A 17,312-nucleotide genomic window follows, 5' to 3' on the forward strand; every position below is an offset into this window, starting at 1 on the left:
ATTTTTGCACAAATTGAAAGTTCAAGGTTAATTTTTTTTTTTAATTTTTTTTTTTTTTCAACGTTTTATTTATTTTTGGGACAGAGAGAGAGACAGAGCATGAACGGGGGAGGGGCAGAGAGAGAGGGAGGCACAGAATCGGAAACAGGCTCCAGGCTCTGAGCGTCAGCCCAGAGCCTGACGCGGGGCTCGAACTCACGGACCGCGAGATCGTGACCTGGCTGAAGTCGGACGCTTAACCGACTGCGCCACCCAGGCGCCCCAGGAAGTTCAAGGTTAATTATACACCTACTAGAACGACTAAAACGTGAAAAAGACTGACAATGTCAATTATAATAAAAATTCTAATTACTAATTAGATAGGTCATTCTCATGCTAAATAAAAAAGACTGAGAAAGGGATAAGTGCATGACAGCTAATTTATAGTATGCTCTACTCTTAGAAGTTGGGTTCTTTTTGAATCTTAAAGCAGTGGTTTTATTTGTAAGGATACAGCCTAACTTCTTGCTACTCAAAGTATGGTCCGTGCACTAGTATCATCGGGAGATTAGAAGTAAAGAATCACAGGGGCGCCTGGGTGGCGCAGTCGGTTAAGCGTCCAACTTCAGCCAGGTCACGATCTCGCGGTCCGTGAGTTCGAGCCCCGCGTCAGGCTCTGGGCTGATGGCTCGGAGCCTGGAGCCTGTTTCTGATTCTGTGTCTCCCTCTCTCTCTGCCCCTCCCCCGTTCATGCTCTGTCTCTCTCTGTCCCAAAAATAAATAAACGTTGAAAAAAAAAAAAATTAAAAAAAAAAAAAAAGAAGTAAAGAATCACAGGGCCTGTGCCAGATGTACTGGAAAAGTATCTATATTTCAACAAAATCCTGAGTTCATATGCTCATTACAGTTTGAGAAGTCCTGATATAATTAATATATTTCCCTATTATTTATACTGGTTGTGACTGAACTGTCCTTAGTTAACTGAAAAGGTAAGAAGTTTTCCAGTCTATGCTGGTCCACTTTGGTAATTAACCCCTAAATCATGCCATTACCATTAATGTTTTTGTGTGTTAACTATCAAGGGAGACTAAAATATAAAGGCACATGCATGAACTCATACCTCTCTCTGTTGCATCTGAGACTGAATGGGAGCACAGAGCAATGTGTTCATTCCTATTGAAAAAGAAGAAAAAACTATAGTCAATAAGAAAAAAATATATTATCAAGAGCCTGATTTTTCTTTCCTTAGGTTCTTTATCATTTATGAGTATTTACTTAGTATTATCAGTTACTAAGCCCTTCATAAGAACTTAGGTATTAAATTTCATTAAGACTTCCAACTGTCCCATTTTAGGGACAGAGAGATCAGCGATTATTATATTCTCTATGTGACTGAAATATTTTTAGAATGTGGTAAATTTGTTTTATTAAAGTTTATTTATTTTGAGAGAGAGAGAGCAAGTGAAGGAGAGGCAGAGAGAGGGAGAGAATCCCAAGCAGGCTCCACGCTCAGCATAGAGCCCAATGCGGGGCCCAATCTCACAGCTGTGAGATTATGACCTGAGCCAATATCAAGAGTTAGACACTTTGGGGTGCCTGGGTGGCTCAGTCGGTTGAGTGACCGACTTCGGCTCAGGTCATGATCTCATGGTTTGTGAGTTCGAGCCCCGTGTTGGGCTCTGTGCTGACAGCTCGGAGCCTGGAGCCTGCTTGATTCTGTGTCTCCCTCTCTCTCTGCCCCTCCCCCACTCATGCTCGGTCTCTGTCTCAGAAATAAATAAACATTAAAAAAAAAAAAAGAGTTAGACACTTAACCAACTGAGCCACTCAGGCACTCCTAGGATGTAGTGATTTAAAAAAAAAATTTTTTTTTAATGTTTATTTATTTTAGAGACAGAGAGACAGAGCACAAGCAGGGGAGGGGCAGAGAGAGCCAGAGACAGAATCTGAAGCAGGCTGCAGGCTCTGAGCTGTCAGCACAGAGCCAGACGCGGGGCTCGAACCCACAAACCAGGAGATCATGACCTGAGCTGAAGTCAGACACCAAACCAACTAAGCCACCCAAGCGCCCCACGGATGTAGTGATTTTAAAGGGGGAACTGTAAAGTTGGAAACTTTGGGGTACTTTTTTTTTCCCTCCATTTTATTTTTATTCTCTGGATAGTAGAGGTTACATGGGACAGAATACCCAACTGATGAGATAGATATGTTAGAGTAAGGAGTAACTGGGTGGCTCAGTTGGTTGAACGTCAGACTCTTGGTTTCAGCTCAGGTCACGGTCCCAGGGTCATGGGATTCAGCCCCATATCAAGCTCTGCAGGGAGCCTGCTTGAGATTCTCTCTTTCTCTCTGTCCCTCTCCCTGACTCACGCGCATTCTCTCTCATAAAAAAATAAAATAAAATAAATGAAATGTTAGATAAAGATTTTGAAGCATCTTTTATTTTATGTTAAAGAATCTAAAAAATTTTTTTTTAATGTTTATTTATTTTTGAGAGACAGAGCATGATCAGGGGAGAGGCACAGAGAGAGACACAGAATCCAAAGCAGGCTCCAGGCTCTGAGCTGTCAGCACAGCCCAACGAAGGGCTCGAACTCACAAACCCCGAGATCATGACCTGAGCTGAAGTCGGACACTTAACCAACTGAGCCACCCAGGTGCCTCTATGTTAAAGGATCTAGATGCTTCCATGATGAGATGTGCGTTTTATAAAAAATAACTCTAGAGAAGGAGAAGAAAGTAGATTGAAGAGAAGATGAACCAATGAGGAGCTGCTACAATATTGCAGATATAAAGAGGATGAAAATTTATGTTTGGGTAAGAGAAAATGAGAATGAAAATAAGAGATTAGACTCAAGACTTTTTGAATTGAAATATAAAGATTTAGGTCACAAATGGGGTTTCAAAATAGGAAGGGATTGAAGACGCTATATAAAACAGGAAATACATTTTATAATACTTAAATTTAAAGGCAAATCTTTAGACCATTTTTTTAAGTTTTTATTTAAATTCCAGTTAGCCAGGTGGTTAACATACAGTGTAATATTAGTTTTGGGTGTACGATATAGTGATTCAACACTTCCATACAACACTGGTACACATCACAAAAATCTTTAGAACATTTTAAAGTGTTTATAGCAGGGCACCTGGATGGCTCTATCAGACATTAAGCATCCAACTTCAACTCAGGTCATGATTTCACAGTTTGTGAGTTCGAGCCCCACATCGGGCTCTGTAATAACATAACACCTCAGAGCCTGGAGCCTGCTTCAGATTCTTTATCTCCCTCTCTCTCTGCCCTTCCCCTGTTCATTCTCTGTCTCTCAAAAATAAATAAACATTAAAAAAAGTTTTAAAGAGTTTATGGCAACCCTGATTGAATATGATGAAGTAATTACAGCCTTTTTTATTAAAAAATTTTTTTTTTAACATTTTATTCATTTTTGAAAGACAGAGTGTGATTGGGGTCGGGGCACAGGGAGAGACAGACACAGAATCTGAAGCAGGCTCCAGACTCTGAGCTATCACACAGAGCTTGACGTGGGGCTCAAACTCACAGACTGCGAGTTCATGACCTGAGCTGAAGTTGAATGCTCAACTGACTGAGCCACCCAGGTGCCCCATTATAGGTTTTTTGTTCAAAGTCTTACTTATATATCAAGCTTTCATTCATTTATCCAACAAATATTTACTCAGAATGCATTATATGCCTCAAAACTCAACTACCTACCAAGGCACAAAGAATAAACACAATTTCTGGACTGAGTTCCTAGTTTAATAAGACAGCCAGAAGTAAATACCTGAAATACAATGTGTAAATTCTACAAAAGACTGAGACATAAAAGGGATGGTATGATAGTACAAGACAGAGTGATTCCTTCGTTTTGTCAGAGAAGGCTCCATTTAACCCAGTACTACTTAGTGTGTGGTGCCAATCTGTGAACTGCCTGTTACCAATTCATGATGAAATAAGGAGCTTGCAACCAATGTAAATCATGTGATATTTCCTTCATCAAGAAAGTTTTACTAAGAAAAAAAATGTCACCTAACTCAACAGTAGCTTACTGCCAGAGTTGATTTACATTATAGTGCAAGTTCCTTTTCTGTCATGGACTATACCACTTTGTGGACTGGCAATTTTTTTTTTTTTTAAGATTTTATTTTTAAGTAATCCCTAAACCCACTGTGGGGATCAAACTCACAATCCTGAGATCAAGAGTTGCATACTCCACTGACTGACCCAGCCAGGCACACTGGACTGGCTATTTTGAATAGGACTGAAATTAAGCTAAGTGAAAAACGAAGTTAAGTGAAAAATGAGAAGACCGATAGGCAATTTGGAATAGGAAGGTCACTTCAGATAAAAGAAACAGCATTTATAAATGGATACAGGCAGAAAAAAAAGTCAACATGGAGAACTATAAATACTTTTTCATGGGCTAGAGCAAAGTATGTCTATAAAGGGCAGGAGATAAGATTGGAGAAGTTGGGGCACCTGGGTGGCTCAGTTGGTTAAGTGTCTGACTTCAGCTCATGCCATAATCTCATGGTTTATGAGTTTGAGCCTCATGTCGAGCCCCACATCAGGCTCCACGCTGACAGTGTGGAACCTGCTTGGAATTCTCTCTCCTTCTCTCTCTCTGCCCCTCCCAACTCACACTTTCTCTCTTTCTCTCTCTCTCTCTCAAGAATTAAAAAAAAAAAAAACCAAAAAAAAAAACTTAAAAAAAAAAAAAAAAAGACTGGAGAAGACCAGCCAAATTACAAAGGGCTAAGCCTATGCCAAAGAGGTGGGTTTTATCCTATAAGCAAAAAAAGTGTCATTGAACAATTTTAAGTCAGTGGGTAATATCAGATTTAGAAATATATAAAATGGTTCATAAGGATAAGAAACTAAGTACAATAGTACCCCACAAAAGAATAATGATTTGCAGGTAACAGATTGGCAGGACATTTAGGATAAAGAATAGAGTGAAACCAAGTGGATATGGGGAATGAGGAAAAGTTCAAAAATGACTCAACTCCTGACTGGAGTGAATGACTGAGTGTGAATCCAAAAAAAGAGAAAACAAGAGGAACAGCAAGTCTGGCAGAAATAACAGCAAGTTTGCAAAATATCAAAGTGAAGATATTGTGTAAAGAACAGAGTTCTCTTTACATTTTTTCCCACAGTTCTTTTACACATTATTTTGTCAGAAATTTGGATAAAGAGAAAGGTATGTGGTAAGAAAAGTATTGTGGTCATACTCACCAGTAATCTCACAGTAGTTATCTTCTGGATTCTTGTTCCTAAAAATTAAAAAGTATTTTCAAAATCTATACCCCAAACAATTACCAAGTATCACAACAGTTAGAAAGGGTAGGGAAGGTCTAAGGATTTCATAGGGTGACTGGCAGAAAAATACAAAGACAGCCTTTAAAAAGACTCCTCTGACGGAAAAAATTACAAGGCAATTAAAGGACCCTTTTCAGATTGGTCTTAAGGCCTTGTTAATTTCAAGGATATTATAAAAATATGCTTAATATATGCCACTGTTTTTTTTCAAAAAAACAACCTATAAAGCGACTCATTTTCTAGAAATTCATCCTGAAAACCAAACAAAAAAAAGGTAAAACAACCCAAATGTCCATCAATAGGCAGCTGACTAAATGCTGATGCAGACATACAACAAATTATAAAAGATTGAGGTATATCTATATATAACAACATGGAAAGTGTTACAAGACATACTATTAAATGTTCTCATTTTTGTCTTAAAAAAAAAAAAAAAAACTAAAGATAAACATCACTTGGAAATACATTTAAATTTCTGCAAGGACATCCAAAATTATCAACAGTGGTTAACTGTGAAAAGCCTAAGCTTAGAGTATTTTCTGCATCAGTATATAAAAAGAATCTTTTTTTCCAGCTCAACAGTAGTCAATTACACGGAAAATTTGTGATTTATTTAACCAGTCCCTTACTGATGGATCTTGAGGATCTTTCATGTCTTTTGCTATTACATAAATGCTGCAGTGAATAATCTTACATGTTTATCATTTCAAACATTTACAAGTATCTTGATGAAATAAATTCCCAGGCATGAAATTGCTAAGTCAAAGGACATGTATATTTAAAATTTTGAATGATACTGCCAGCTGCCTTCTTCAATTTACATCCACTAACAATGAGTGACTTTTCACCTATATTCTCAGATGATTAGATGAAAAATTGTATCTCATTAACAGTCTTTGTATTTCTGTTATGATGAATGAAAATAAACATCTTTTCATTTGTGCAAGAGCTATTGGTATTTATTTTTCTCTATATTATGGTAAGAAAGACTAATTTAATGAAAAAATCTGAAAACTTGGTATTGTCTTGTATTAGCTGTTGTATTTAAGAATTTATATGTGAAAGCAGAGTGTTTCATCACTCTGTTAAAAAGATAAGCTGGACAATGCACACACTTATGAGAGAAAGCAGTATATTAAATTCTGCAAAGAATCTGTTTTCTGAATTAACCCTAAGTATTCCACAAAAGGGACACAAAAATAAAAACAAAAAAAATTTAATTTAAAAAACACTGCATTTAACAGGGATAAAGAGCTTTTTAAAATATAATGTGAATCACATTTTCTTTACTTACTGTATAAATAGAACCTTTTCTCCTGCATCTGTTTCTAAAAATAAAATAAAAATTAAATTTGTTCAAGGATACACTGGTAAAACATTAGAAAAATTAATAGCAATTAAAAAAAAAAGAAATTACTAAATACCCACCTTACCTTCTGCCTCTCATGGCTCAAGTTACACTTATTTTAAAATAAATTTTAAGGGCGCCTGGGTGGCGCAGTCGGTTAAGCGTCCGACTTCAGCCAGGTCACGATCTCGCCGTCCGTGAGTTCGAGCCCCGCGTCGGGCTCTGGGCTGATGGCTCAGAGCCTGGAGCCTGTTTCCGATTCTGTGTCTCCCTCTCTCTCTGCCCCTCCCCCGTTCATGCTCTGTCTCTCTCTGTCCCAAAAAAATAAATAAACGTTGAAAAAAAAAATTAAAAAAAAAAAATAAAATAAAATACATTAAAAAAAATATATTTTTATTTATTTTTGAGAGAGAGACAGAACACGAGCAGGGGAGGAGCAGTGAGAGAGGGAGACACAGAATCCAAAGCAAGTTCCAGGCTCTGAGCTGTCAGCACAGAGCCCGATGCGGGGCTCAAACTCACTGTGAGTTCATGACCTGAGCTGAAGTCGATGCTTAACCGACTGAGCCACCCAGGTGCCCTGCAAGTTATACCTTTTAAGCAGTGAGATAAACAGTAAGTTTATTAAGTTTTATCAATTACCTGGTTAAATGGCAACAGTGAAATTTTAAAGTTCATTTATTTTGAGAGAGAGCATGTACACGCACAGGTGCACACAAGCAGGAGAGAGGCAGAGAGAGGGAGAGAGAGAATCCTAAGCAGGCTCCATGTTCAGCACAGAGCCCAACTTGGGGCTCGATACCATTACTGTGAGATCATGACCTGAACTGAAACCAAGAGTTGGACACTCAAAAAACTGAGCCACCCACGTGCCCCAGCCACAGGAAAATTTTATAGAAAACAGATTTAGCAGAGATTGCAATAACATATTTACCTGCAATTTCTGACTTTACTATTTTCATATGAGACTCTGTCTGGAATACTCTAGAAAAGAAAATAAAGATTAGTGAAAATCTGTAATTTTTAATTAGAACCCTATGGTGCTAACTTATAGTCTTGACATAGGTAAAGATAACTGATTTCAGCTTCCTCTTTGCTATATTATATACTATTAATTTTTCAAATGTCAAAATTCACTTACATTAAAATCTGTTATGGTTTTTTAATGATCTCTGACAAAAATCATTATTTTATCCCTTTTCAACGTTTATTTATTTTTGGGACAGAGAGAGACAGAGCATGAACGGGGGAGGGGCAGAGAGAGAGGGAGACACAGAATCGGAAACAGGCTCCAGGCTCTGAGCCATCAGCCCAGAGCCCGACGCGGGGCTCGAACTCACGGACGGCGAGATCGTGACCTGGCTGAAGTCGGACGCTTAACCGACTGCGCCACCCAGGCGCCCCATTTTATCCCTTTTAATAACCTAAAATATTCATTTTATTCAACAGAGAATTTATTAAGCTCTCACTATATACTTGATGCTATATACTAGAGTCTGATAGATGATCCTTGACCTCAAGGAGCTTTCACTGTAAGTAGAGAGCTGGAACAATGATTATCAACATTACTTTACTGAACTTTTTATTTTATTTTATATTTTTTACACTTATTTATTTTTGATAGAGAGAGACAGAGCACAAGTGGGGGAGGGGCAGAGAGAGAAGGAGACAGAATCTGAAGCAGGCTCCAGGCTCCGAGCTGTCAGCACAGAGCCCGACGCGTGGCTCGAACTCACAAACCGCGAGATCATGACCTGAGCCGAAGTCAGATGCTTAACTGACTGAGCCACCCAGGTGCCCCTACTAAACTTTTTTTTATTAACAGTTCCGATAAGATAGCATGGACTCCAGAGGAAGGGACCTCTTTTCATTGGGAGGATTAAGCTTCTGAAGAAGCAGCATTGATATCTGCCTTGAATAATCTGGCTAGTTCATTTTTATTTTAATATGAAGTATCATTCATTACTGATAAGCTCTTTTTGTTGTTGTTGGAGAGACAGAGAGCATGTGTACCCCAAGAACCTCTTCTTTAAAATTTCAAAAGTTTAAATTACAAAAAGCAGTGAACATCTGCATGCATACAGTGTGACAAGCCCTCTGCTATGTTGTTTATATGCATTTTAATGATTATAACAATTACCATGTTGTTTTATAGATGTAGATACTAAAGGTCATAAAAGTTAAGTAACCCCCAAAGTCATAGAACTAATAAGTGGCAGAGCCAAAATGCAAACCCAAATCTGACTTCAAAACCTGAGCTTATAACTACCAAGCTATCCTAGGAACAATTTTTCTTCAAATGATTTATAATAGAATAGAAGCCTTTTTGTTCAATATGACCAGGATCAGTAGTTGGCCAATTAATTAATTAAAAAAAAAAAAAGCCTTTTAAAATAAGGAATCATAACTTATCCATACACACCTTACACATTAAAAATTTTTAAACATAAGTGGATTTTAATTTGCAAATCTCCGAATGTCAATCTGAGGACTTTACTTTGAGTGGATCTATAGGTTCAATTTTAGTGTTTTTATCAAGAGGAATAAACAAAGAAACTTTCAAGTAATATGAACACAGAATCCTTCTGAATTTTCATGAAAGATTTCCCTATGGTTGTCTCAGCCATACCAAATTTGAAAGTACTTTTAAAAATAAATTCACCTTTATCAAAGTTTTCCCTAGCTGTTCATTACAACTTTCACAGAAATAACGATCTTTGTCTTTGAATTCATTTTCATCAGTTTATCTAATATTAAGTTATGCAATTACAACAACTTCAAGCAGATGAACAAGACAAATACTTCTTGGAAAGCCTACCAATCAAGTCTCAGGAACTGAAGTTTATGGACAGGAAAGGTCAGTGATATCTATACTATAGATATCAGTATATTTTACAAGGGGGATGGAGAATATAGGTTATTCTAATAATTTAGTGAGGTGGGAGTTTTTTGTTTTTTTTTTTTAATTTTTTTTTTTCAACGTTTATTTATTTTTGGGACAGAGAGAGACAGAGCGTGAACGGGGGAGGGGCAGAGAGAGAGGGAGACACAGAACCGGAAACAGGCTCCAGGCTCTGAGCCATCAGCCCAGAGCCCGACGCGGAGCTCGAACTCACGGACCGTGAGATCGTGACCTGGCTGAAGTCGGACGCTTAACCGACTGCGCCACCCAGGCGCCCCGAGGTGGGAGTTATTAAGAGAGTTTTTACTATGCTTTATTCTACATCTAAAATCTTGTAATTCTTTTTCAATTAATCTTTTAACAAAGAATACTTTCTTGAAACACTATTTATACATTGTTTAATAGTATTTAAATTGACACTGCACTAACATACATTACCTTATTTTGGCCATGCAATAACACTAACAGATATGTGAGGACTATTATTTCCATCCTAAAAAAGTAGGAAACTGATGTTCTTTAAGAGACTTGCTAGGGACTATGTAGTAATAAGCAAGAACTTGTTCCAGGTTTTTTGGTTTAGAACCTCAAATTCCTTTTAACATCCCAGAGCCATTGCAGGAAAGTATGTATAATGAGTAGATTATAACCAAGGAAAGGAAAGGGCCGGCTAGGTTTAACAGTAACAGGGAAAGGTAATCAGAAGCAGTGGAAAAAGCAGGAGACTAGGAATCAGGAGACCTATATTATAGCTGTTGGCTCTGTCACTACCTATGTTACCTTAGGAAAGTTATATCACTTCTCTGGCTTTAATCTTCTCACTAAAACGTGAAGAGTTTGGACTATTACTGTCTCTCTAACATTACTTCTAATTTCACTTTTTTTTTTTTTAAAGTAAACTTTCCCCCCAGTGTGGGGTTTGAATTCACAACCCCAAGATTGAGTCGCATACCCTACCAACTAAGCCAGTCAAGAGCTCCAGATTACTTCTAACTTTAACATTCCATCATCCTTAACACATATTTAAGTAAAAAATGCTGTTATTTTCTCCTGGACAGATAGTAAAAGAATCCTATCTCAGTTACCCCTGTTTCCAAAGTTCCCTGTTAATTCTAGGAACATGTTTTTTATTACCCAAACTCACTATAAAACAAATAAAATAAACAGAATAAGCAGCAAATCTAAAAAACAAGGAAAACAGGAAGAGAACCATTATAACAATCAGATAGACCTAAAAAATATAGTCTAATCCCACAAATAATAAGGGTAACTAGAGGAAAAAGAAAATACCAGCAATGTGAAAAATGTAAGAAGACATAATAATATGATTAAGAACGGTCTGATGAAAACTAGTCAAGAGTCTGAGCCCTACCTCTTTGTATGTGTGTGTATGTATGTGTGTACTTTCTTTAGCCATTCATCTATTGATATACACTTGGGATGCTTCCATTTATCTTTTCTATTGTATATATACATTTTTTTTTCAAATTTTGACTTGAATTCTAGTTAACCTATAGTGTACTATTGGTTTCAGTAGAATTTAGTGATTCATCACTTACATATTAACACCCAGTACTCATTGTAACAAGTACCCTCCTTAATACCCACTACCTGTTTAGCCCATCCCCAACCCAATTCCCTCCATCAACCCTTAGTTTGTTTTCTACTGTTAAGAGTCAGTTAAGGTGTGCTCCCCGCCCCAGTTTTTCCCTTCCCATATGTTCATGTTTTGTTTCCTAAATTCCACATATATGGTATTTGTCTTTCACGGACTTATTTTACTTAGCATAATACACTCTAGCTCCATCCAGATCACTGCAAATGGCAAGATTTCATTCTTTTTGATGGCTAATTAATATTCCATTGTACATATGTGCCACATCTTCTTTATCCATTCATTAGTCAAAGGACACTTGGGCTCTTTCCATAGTTTGGCTATTGTTGATAATGCTGCTATAAACATCAAGGTGCATGTAGCCCTTCGAATCTGTATTTTTGTATCCCTGGGTAAATAACCTGCAACTGCTGGATCATAGGGTAGTTCTATTTTTAACTTTTTGAGAAACCTCCACAGTGTGTTCCAGAGTATGAGCCCTACCTCATAATAGGTATGGAAACTTGAGCAAGTTACTCAAGCTAAGCCTCAGTTTCCTTATTCATAAAATGAGATGATTGTTAGGATTCAATGAGTAATACTGAGGCTCAGTTGGATGGGTGACAAACTCTTGATTTCGGCTCAGATCATGATCATGGTTCATGGGACTGAGTCCTGCATCTGAGTGTGCAGCCTGCTTAGGATTCTCTCTCTCCCTCTCTCTGCCCCTCCTCTGCTCATGCGCGCGTGCACTCTCTCTCCCTCAAAATAAATAAACTTGAAAAAAAACAACAGAAATAGACAAGACTGCTTAACTCAGGCTCTAACTAAAACCCATTGTGCTTATTTATTATTGCACTTTTTTTTTTTTTCAACGTTTATTTATTTTTTGGGACAGAGAGAGACAGAGCATGAACGGGGGAGGGGCAGAGAGAGAGGGAGACACAGAATCGGAAACAGGCTCCAGGCTCTGAGCCATCAGCCCAGAGCCCGACGCGGGGCTCGAACTCACGGACCGCGAGATCGTGACCTGGCTGAAGTCGGACGCTTAACCGACTGCGCCACCCAGGCGCCCCTATTGCACTTTTTTAAGACATTGACGAAGGTGCTTTGCAATGACCAGGAACTTTCCAAGATACCAAACAAAAAAAGCCCTGATAGCAAGTGAATGCCTAGAAGACGACACCCCAGTGTCCCCTTTTCTGCCCATGATCATAGGCTGAACACACACCAATCCCCACCCATGATCACGTGCTCTTTGCCTTCTTTCATGTACTCCTGAATCCCTCCCTATAAAACTCTAGGTGTCTATCCTGTGGGTGGAGAGGTCAGTTGTTAAGGCTGGAGCTTGCCACTTTCCCTGACTGCCAGCACTTGAAATAAATTTCTCCCTTTCTCTTTTCGAAACCCTTGTCTCTTGAGTTACTGGCTTCTCTTGTGATGAGTTTATCCAAGTTTGTTGGGCAACACCATTGGCAAACTTAGCCAGGAGCTATGCTTTCAACCTGTCTAGTCCCCTTGGGATCACCTGGGATGGAGACCAGTGCACCAGGGCTCATTCATTTGTTTCTTCAGTTAGCAACTGTGATAGATTATTTGGTAATAGAATGGCCTAGAAACAATGATCAATTCAATAGTGAGGAGAACTTATAGCATCCAGATTGTGTTCTTCAAATGCTATTCCTACCAAAAGCAGTTGGGCTCTCTCCTTGAAGAAATGGCTGATTCCAGGTCTAAGTCAGGTAATACATGAAATGAACATCAACAGCTTGGTGTATTATAAAGCAAAGAAGCTATCAAAGATTATTGGGGTTATGTCAAAAGGTCAGAAACCAATCTGAAGAGATTTCCACTTGTCAAAGGCAGAATAATTGGAGTATTAATAAAACACATTAAATATGCTTTTAAGTTCATGATTTAGATAACTTATTTAAGCAAAGATATCAGGGGAAAAATTCTTATTATAAACTTTGAAGGATACTAGGAAACCAACTCATTATACTGAAACTAGTAAACAGACCCCTGCTCCAAGAATTTAATCTGCCTTTCCTATATGAACCATAACTCAGAGACAGAATGAGAATATTATCAGTTAAACTTTAAGGAAATAATGGATCTAGGTAATGATCATCAACAGCTGTTAACATCATAAAAAAGAGAGATAACTGAATATTAAGTGCTGTCTGATGCAAGCACAAGAATTCTTGTCCAAAACATCAAATTTAAATTAAAACTTTCTAGATAGAGTAACCAATTCGTAAGAATTCTGGAGAAATGTATTATACAATATTATCCCATGTAGATATAATCAGCAAAATCCAGAATGTAGGATACTTTGTTCGTTCGTTCCTTCCTTCATTTTTGAGAGAGAGAGAGAGAGTAGAGCAGAGGGACAGAGGGAAAGAGAATCCCAAGCTGGCTCCAGCATGGAGCTCTACATGAGGCTTGAACTCACCAACAGTGACATTACAACCTGAGCCAAAACCAAGAATCAGACTGGGCCACCCAGGCGCCCCAAATGGGACACACTATTTAAAAAATAAATTATAAGAGAGGTGCCTGGGTGGCTCAGTCAGTTAAGCATCCGACTTGGGCTTAGGTCATGATCTCACAGTTCATGGGTTCAAGGCCCCCCCTCCCCCGCCACCCATCGGGCTCTGTGCTGACAGCTCAGAGTCTGGAGCCTGCCTTGGATTCTCTGACTCCCTCTCTCTCTCTGTCCCTCCCCCACTCACACTCTGTCTCTCTTTCTCTCAAAAATAAACATTAAAAAAATGTTTTAAATAAATTATAAGGAAAAAAGGAAGAGGGAACCTACAGATGACAAGATTTAAGACAGATATCAACCAAATGAAATATGTTAAGTGTGTATGGATAATGAATCATGCCCATTATCTAAGGAGAAGAAAACTGAGACAAAGAAGTGTGAACACTGGCCAGATGTTTGCTGATATCATAGCTGTGATATCACAGCTTTTAAAAGATGTGATAATAGGGGTGCCTGGGTGGCTCAGTCAGTTAAGCATCTGACTCTTGATACTGGCTCAGGTCATGGTCTCAGTTGTGAGACCGAGCCCCTCATTGGACTCCACCACTGAAAGCACGGAGCCTGCTTGGGATTCTCTCTCTGCCCCTTTCCTGCTTGCTCACACTCTCAAAAGTAAATAAATAAGCATCAGGAAAAAAAAAAAAAAAGATGTTTGGGTGCCTGGGTGGCTCCAATGGATAAGCATCTGACTTCAGCTCAGGTCATGATCTCATGGTTTATGAGTTTGAGCCCTGCATAGGGCTCTGTGCTGACAGCTCAGAGTCTGGAGCCTGCTTCGGATTCTGTGTCTCCGTCTCTCTCTGACCCTTCCCTGCTTGCACTCTGTTTCTCTCTCAAAAATAAATAAACATTTTAAAAAAATTATAAATAAATAACAATAAAAGATGTGATAATAGTATTATGAACTATTCATAACAGTATTACAAATATATTTTTAAAATATTCTGTACCTTTTAAAGTTATATAACTAATGAAATATCTAGGATTCACATGAGAATAATTCAGTGGGAGGGGAAAGGGAAAGTATGGGTATAGTAAAAGAAAAGTGGCCATAGTTGACAACTGTTGTAACTGCTAAATGGACATCTATGTTTTCATACCATTTTTTCTACTTTTGTGTATGCTATAAATTTTCAATCATTAAAATGGAGGAAAAAAAGGAAAAAACTTGGAAGCTTTTTTTTTTTTAACTTCCCAATGACTTATTTTTTATACCTCCGCTTCCTTTATACATGTCTATGTAACCCAGACATTTGTACTATCTCTCAAAGGTCTCTGCATATTTTAATTATTGTTTCTAATTATGGAATAAAAGGCTTTATTCAATGCTTTAGAGATGAGGATGGAAATAAACATTAGGAATAAGAAAGTAGTATATGCAGAGACTATTTTAAAAATTATGAGAATACCATGTATAACTTTAAACCTACACATTTGAAAAAAACTCAGTGATTGTCCAGGAAAATAAAAATGAACAAAATTGGCACTCCTGAGTGACTCAGTCAGTTAAGTGTCTGACTGTGGCTCAGATCAGGATCTCATGGTTGGTGAGTTTGAGCCCCGCATCAAGCTCTCTGTCAGTGCAGAGCCTGCTTCAGATCCTCTGTCTTCCTCTCTCCCTGCCTCTCTCCCCCTCACAAATAAACTTTGAAAAAAAAAATTAAATTAAAAAAATTTTTTGATTAAAAAAAAATGAACAAAATTAGCTGAAGAACCAGCAGAAAACTAAAATAGATAGCAAATGATGAAAAACATTTGGAATAAGAAAGTAGCTTATAGATACAGAGACTATTTTTAAACAATTATGCGAATATCATGTAACTTTAAATCTATATATTTTTAAAAAATCAATGATTTTGGGGGTTCTGGGTGGCTCAGGTGGTTAAGTGTCCAACTCTTGATATGAGCCAAAATCAAGAGTTGGACGCTTAACCGACTAAGTCACCCAGACACCCTTGATCTCAGCATCTTCATCTCAGAATCATGAGCTCAAGTCCCACATTGGGCTCCACGTTGGGCATGGAGCCTACTTAAAAAAAGTTTTTTTTTATTTAATTCAATCTACAACCTAAAGATATAAATTGAAAAATATCCAATTTAGGAAATTATCTATGGACAAATAAAAGGAAAAGAAGAAAATTTTGAAGTTATCCATTACATTAAGTTTCACAGCAAAAAAGTATTAGTACTAAATAAGGTTACTATCATATAATAAAAGGAAAATTAATAATAAAAACTAACAACGAATAATCCAAATTACACGTAAAGGAAAAAAAATACCAGAAGCAAAAAATCAAAGAAATACAAAGAAGAAAATGCAAAAATATATTTAGACATCTTGAAATACAAATGTTAGACTGTCACATATTAGGTAGACAAAGTGTAAGTTGTAAACCAACGAAATATACTTAATAAAGCATATTTAGTAAACATATGGAGATATGCAAGTGGCATAATGGCAAAATGTGATATGAAATAGCAAAATAATTCTTCTTCCATTTTTCTGTAAATTTTTCTTAATTATGGTTGTTCCTTGATCTTTCTCTTTTTAACCTATGTAATATCTATAAGGAAAACTTCTGAAGATAGGTTGAAAAAATTACTTATGAAGTAGGAAAGACACATACTTCAGTAAACACAAAATTTAAAGTGTTCAATCACACAAAAACTTTAAAATATTTTCTTAAAAAAAAAAACATTTTCTTCAATATTGCCTAAGTAGACAAGGGAAAAAAAAGAAACATTTCAAAATGAGGAAAAAATGAAGACAATATAGAAAAAATAATAGCAAACAAACTACAAATTAAAATAACTAGGAGATAACATAACCAATCAAGTCAGCTGGAAATAAGTGCTAAAATCTAATGTTTACAATGTATTATGAAAAAAATGTACTTCCTGGCAGTATTAAAACCAATAACAAAAATGTAATAAAGGCTACACAACTGCTTCTTACTTTAAGGCCAGCAATTCTACTGCGGGAAATATAATCCCAGGGAAGAAATTAGAAAGCAAAAAGGTAATTTACACAAAATAATTTAACAAGCACAAGGAACAATCAAATGTCCAGCAGAAAGTTGAACCTGTTTATTTTTACATTAATAAGAAAACACCTAAAGAAAACATGTAAAAGCAAAGTCAGTGTGAAATAAATGGGAGAAAACCTTGGCCATATCTATTCAAGGAGTATACAGACAGAAGCATCCAACACTTTGCAATGGATGTGTATGTGTCTACTGTGGAGATGGATTAATTACATTTCAGAGCCTGGAGCCATTAAACATTCAGAATCATTTAAATAACTAATACCTCAAATTCCATAATCAGCAAGCCATATTTACATTACAATTTATTTTTTTAGGTAGAATGCCTATAAGGAAAGTACTTACTACTCAAGGATTGTTCTGATTCATCTGTTTCTCATGATTGTTTTTAGTAGCAGCATTCTATTTAAACACAAATTTCTAGTGAATCTGTTTAGTAAGCCCATCTCTAAGAGTTCAACCTATTTTTTGGTAGAGACAAAAACAACATGGAATCTGCAAAGCCATGGGCAAGATCCAGGAAGACAGTGGCAACTTCACCAAAGAATATACTTCTCAGGGA

General features: G+C 37.2%; 1 protein-coding gene across 4 annotated transcripts in view; it reads right to left on the minus strand.

The window, feature by feature from the left end:
• The window catches only part of KNL1 (kinetochore scaffold 1), a 68,589-nt gene that overhangs the window by 35,276 nt on the left and 16,001 nt on the right, over positions 1-17,312 (minus strand). For all 4 annotated transcript variants that reach the window (XM_045450016.1, XM_045450019.1, XM_045450017.1 and 1 more), the window contains 4 exons: positions 7,597-7,646; positions 6,609-6,642; positions 5,231-5,268; positions 1,100-1,152 (listed from right to left, as the gene is read on the minus strand). In XM_045450016.1, coding sequence (XP_045305972.1) covers positions 1,100-1,152; positions 5,231-5,268; positions 6,609-6,642; positions 7,597-7,646 — 175 coding nt within the window. The remainder of the gene's footprint in view (positions 1-1,099; positions 1,153-5,230; positions 5,269-6,608; positions 6,643-7,596; positions 7,647-17,312) is intronic.

The sequence above is a fragment of the Leopardus geoffroyi genome, chromosome B3 (genome assembly GCF_018350155.1).
Source record: "Leopardus geoffroyi isolate Oge1 chromosome B3, O.geoffroyi_Oge1_pat1.0, whole genome shotgun sequence".
NCBI classification, from domain to species: domain Eukaryota; kingdom Metazoa; phylum Chordata; class Mammalia; order Carnivora; family Felidae; genus Leopardus; species Leopardus geoffroyi.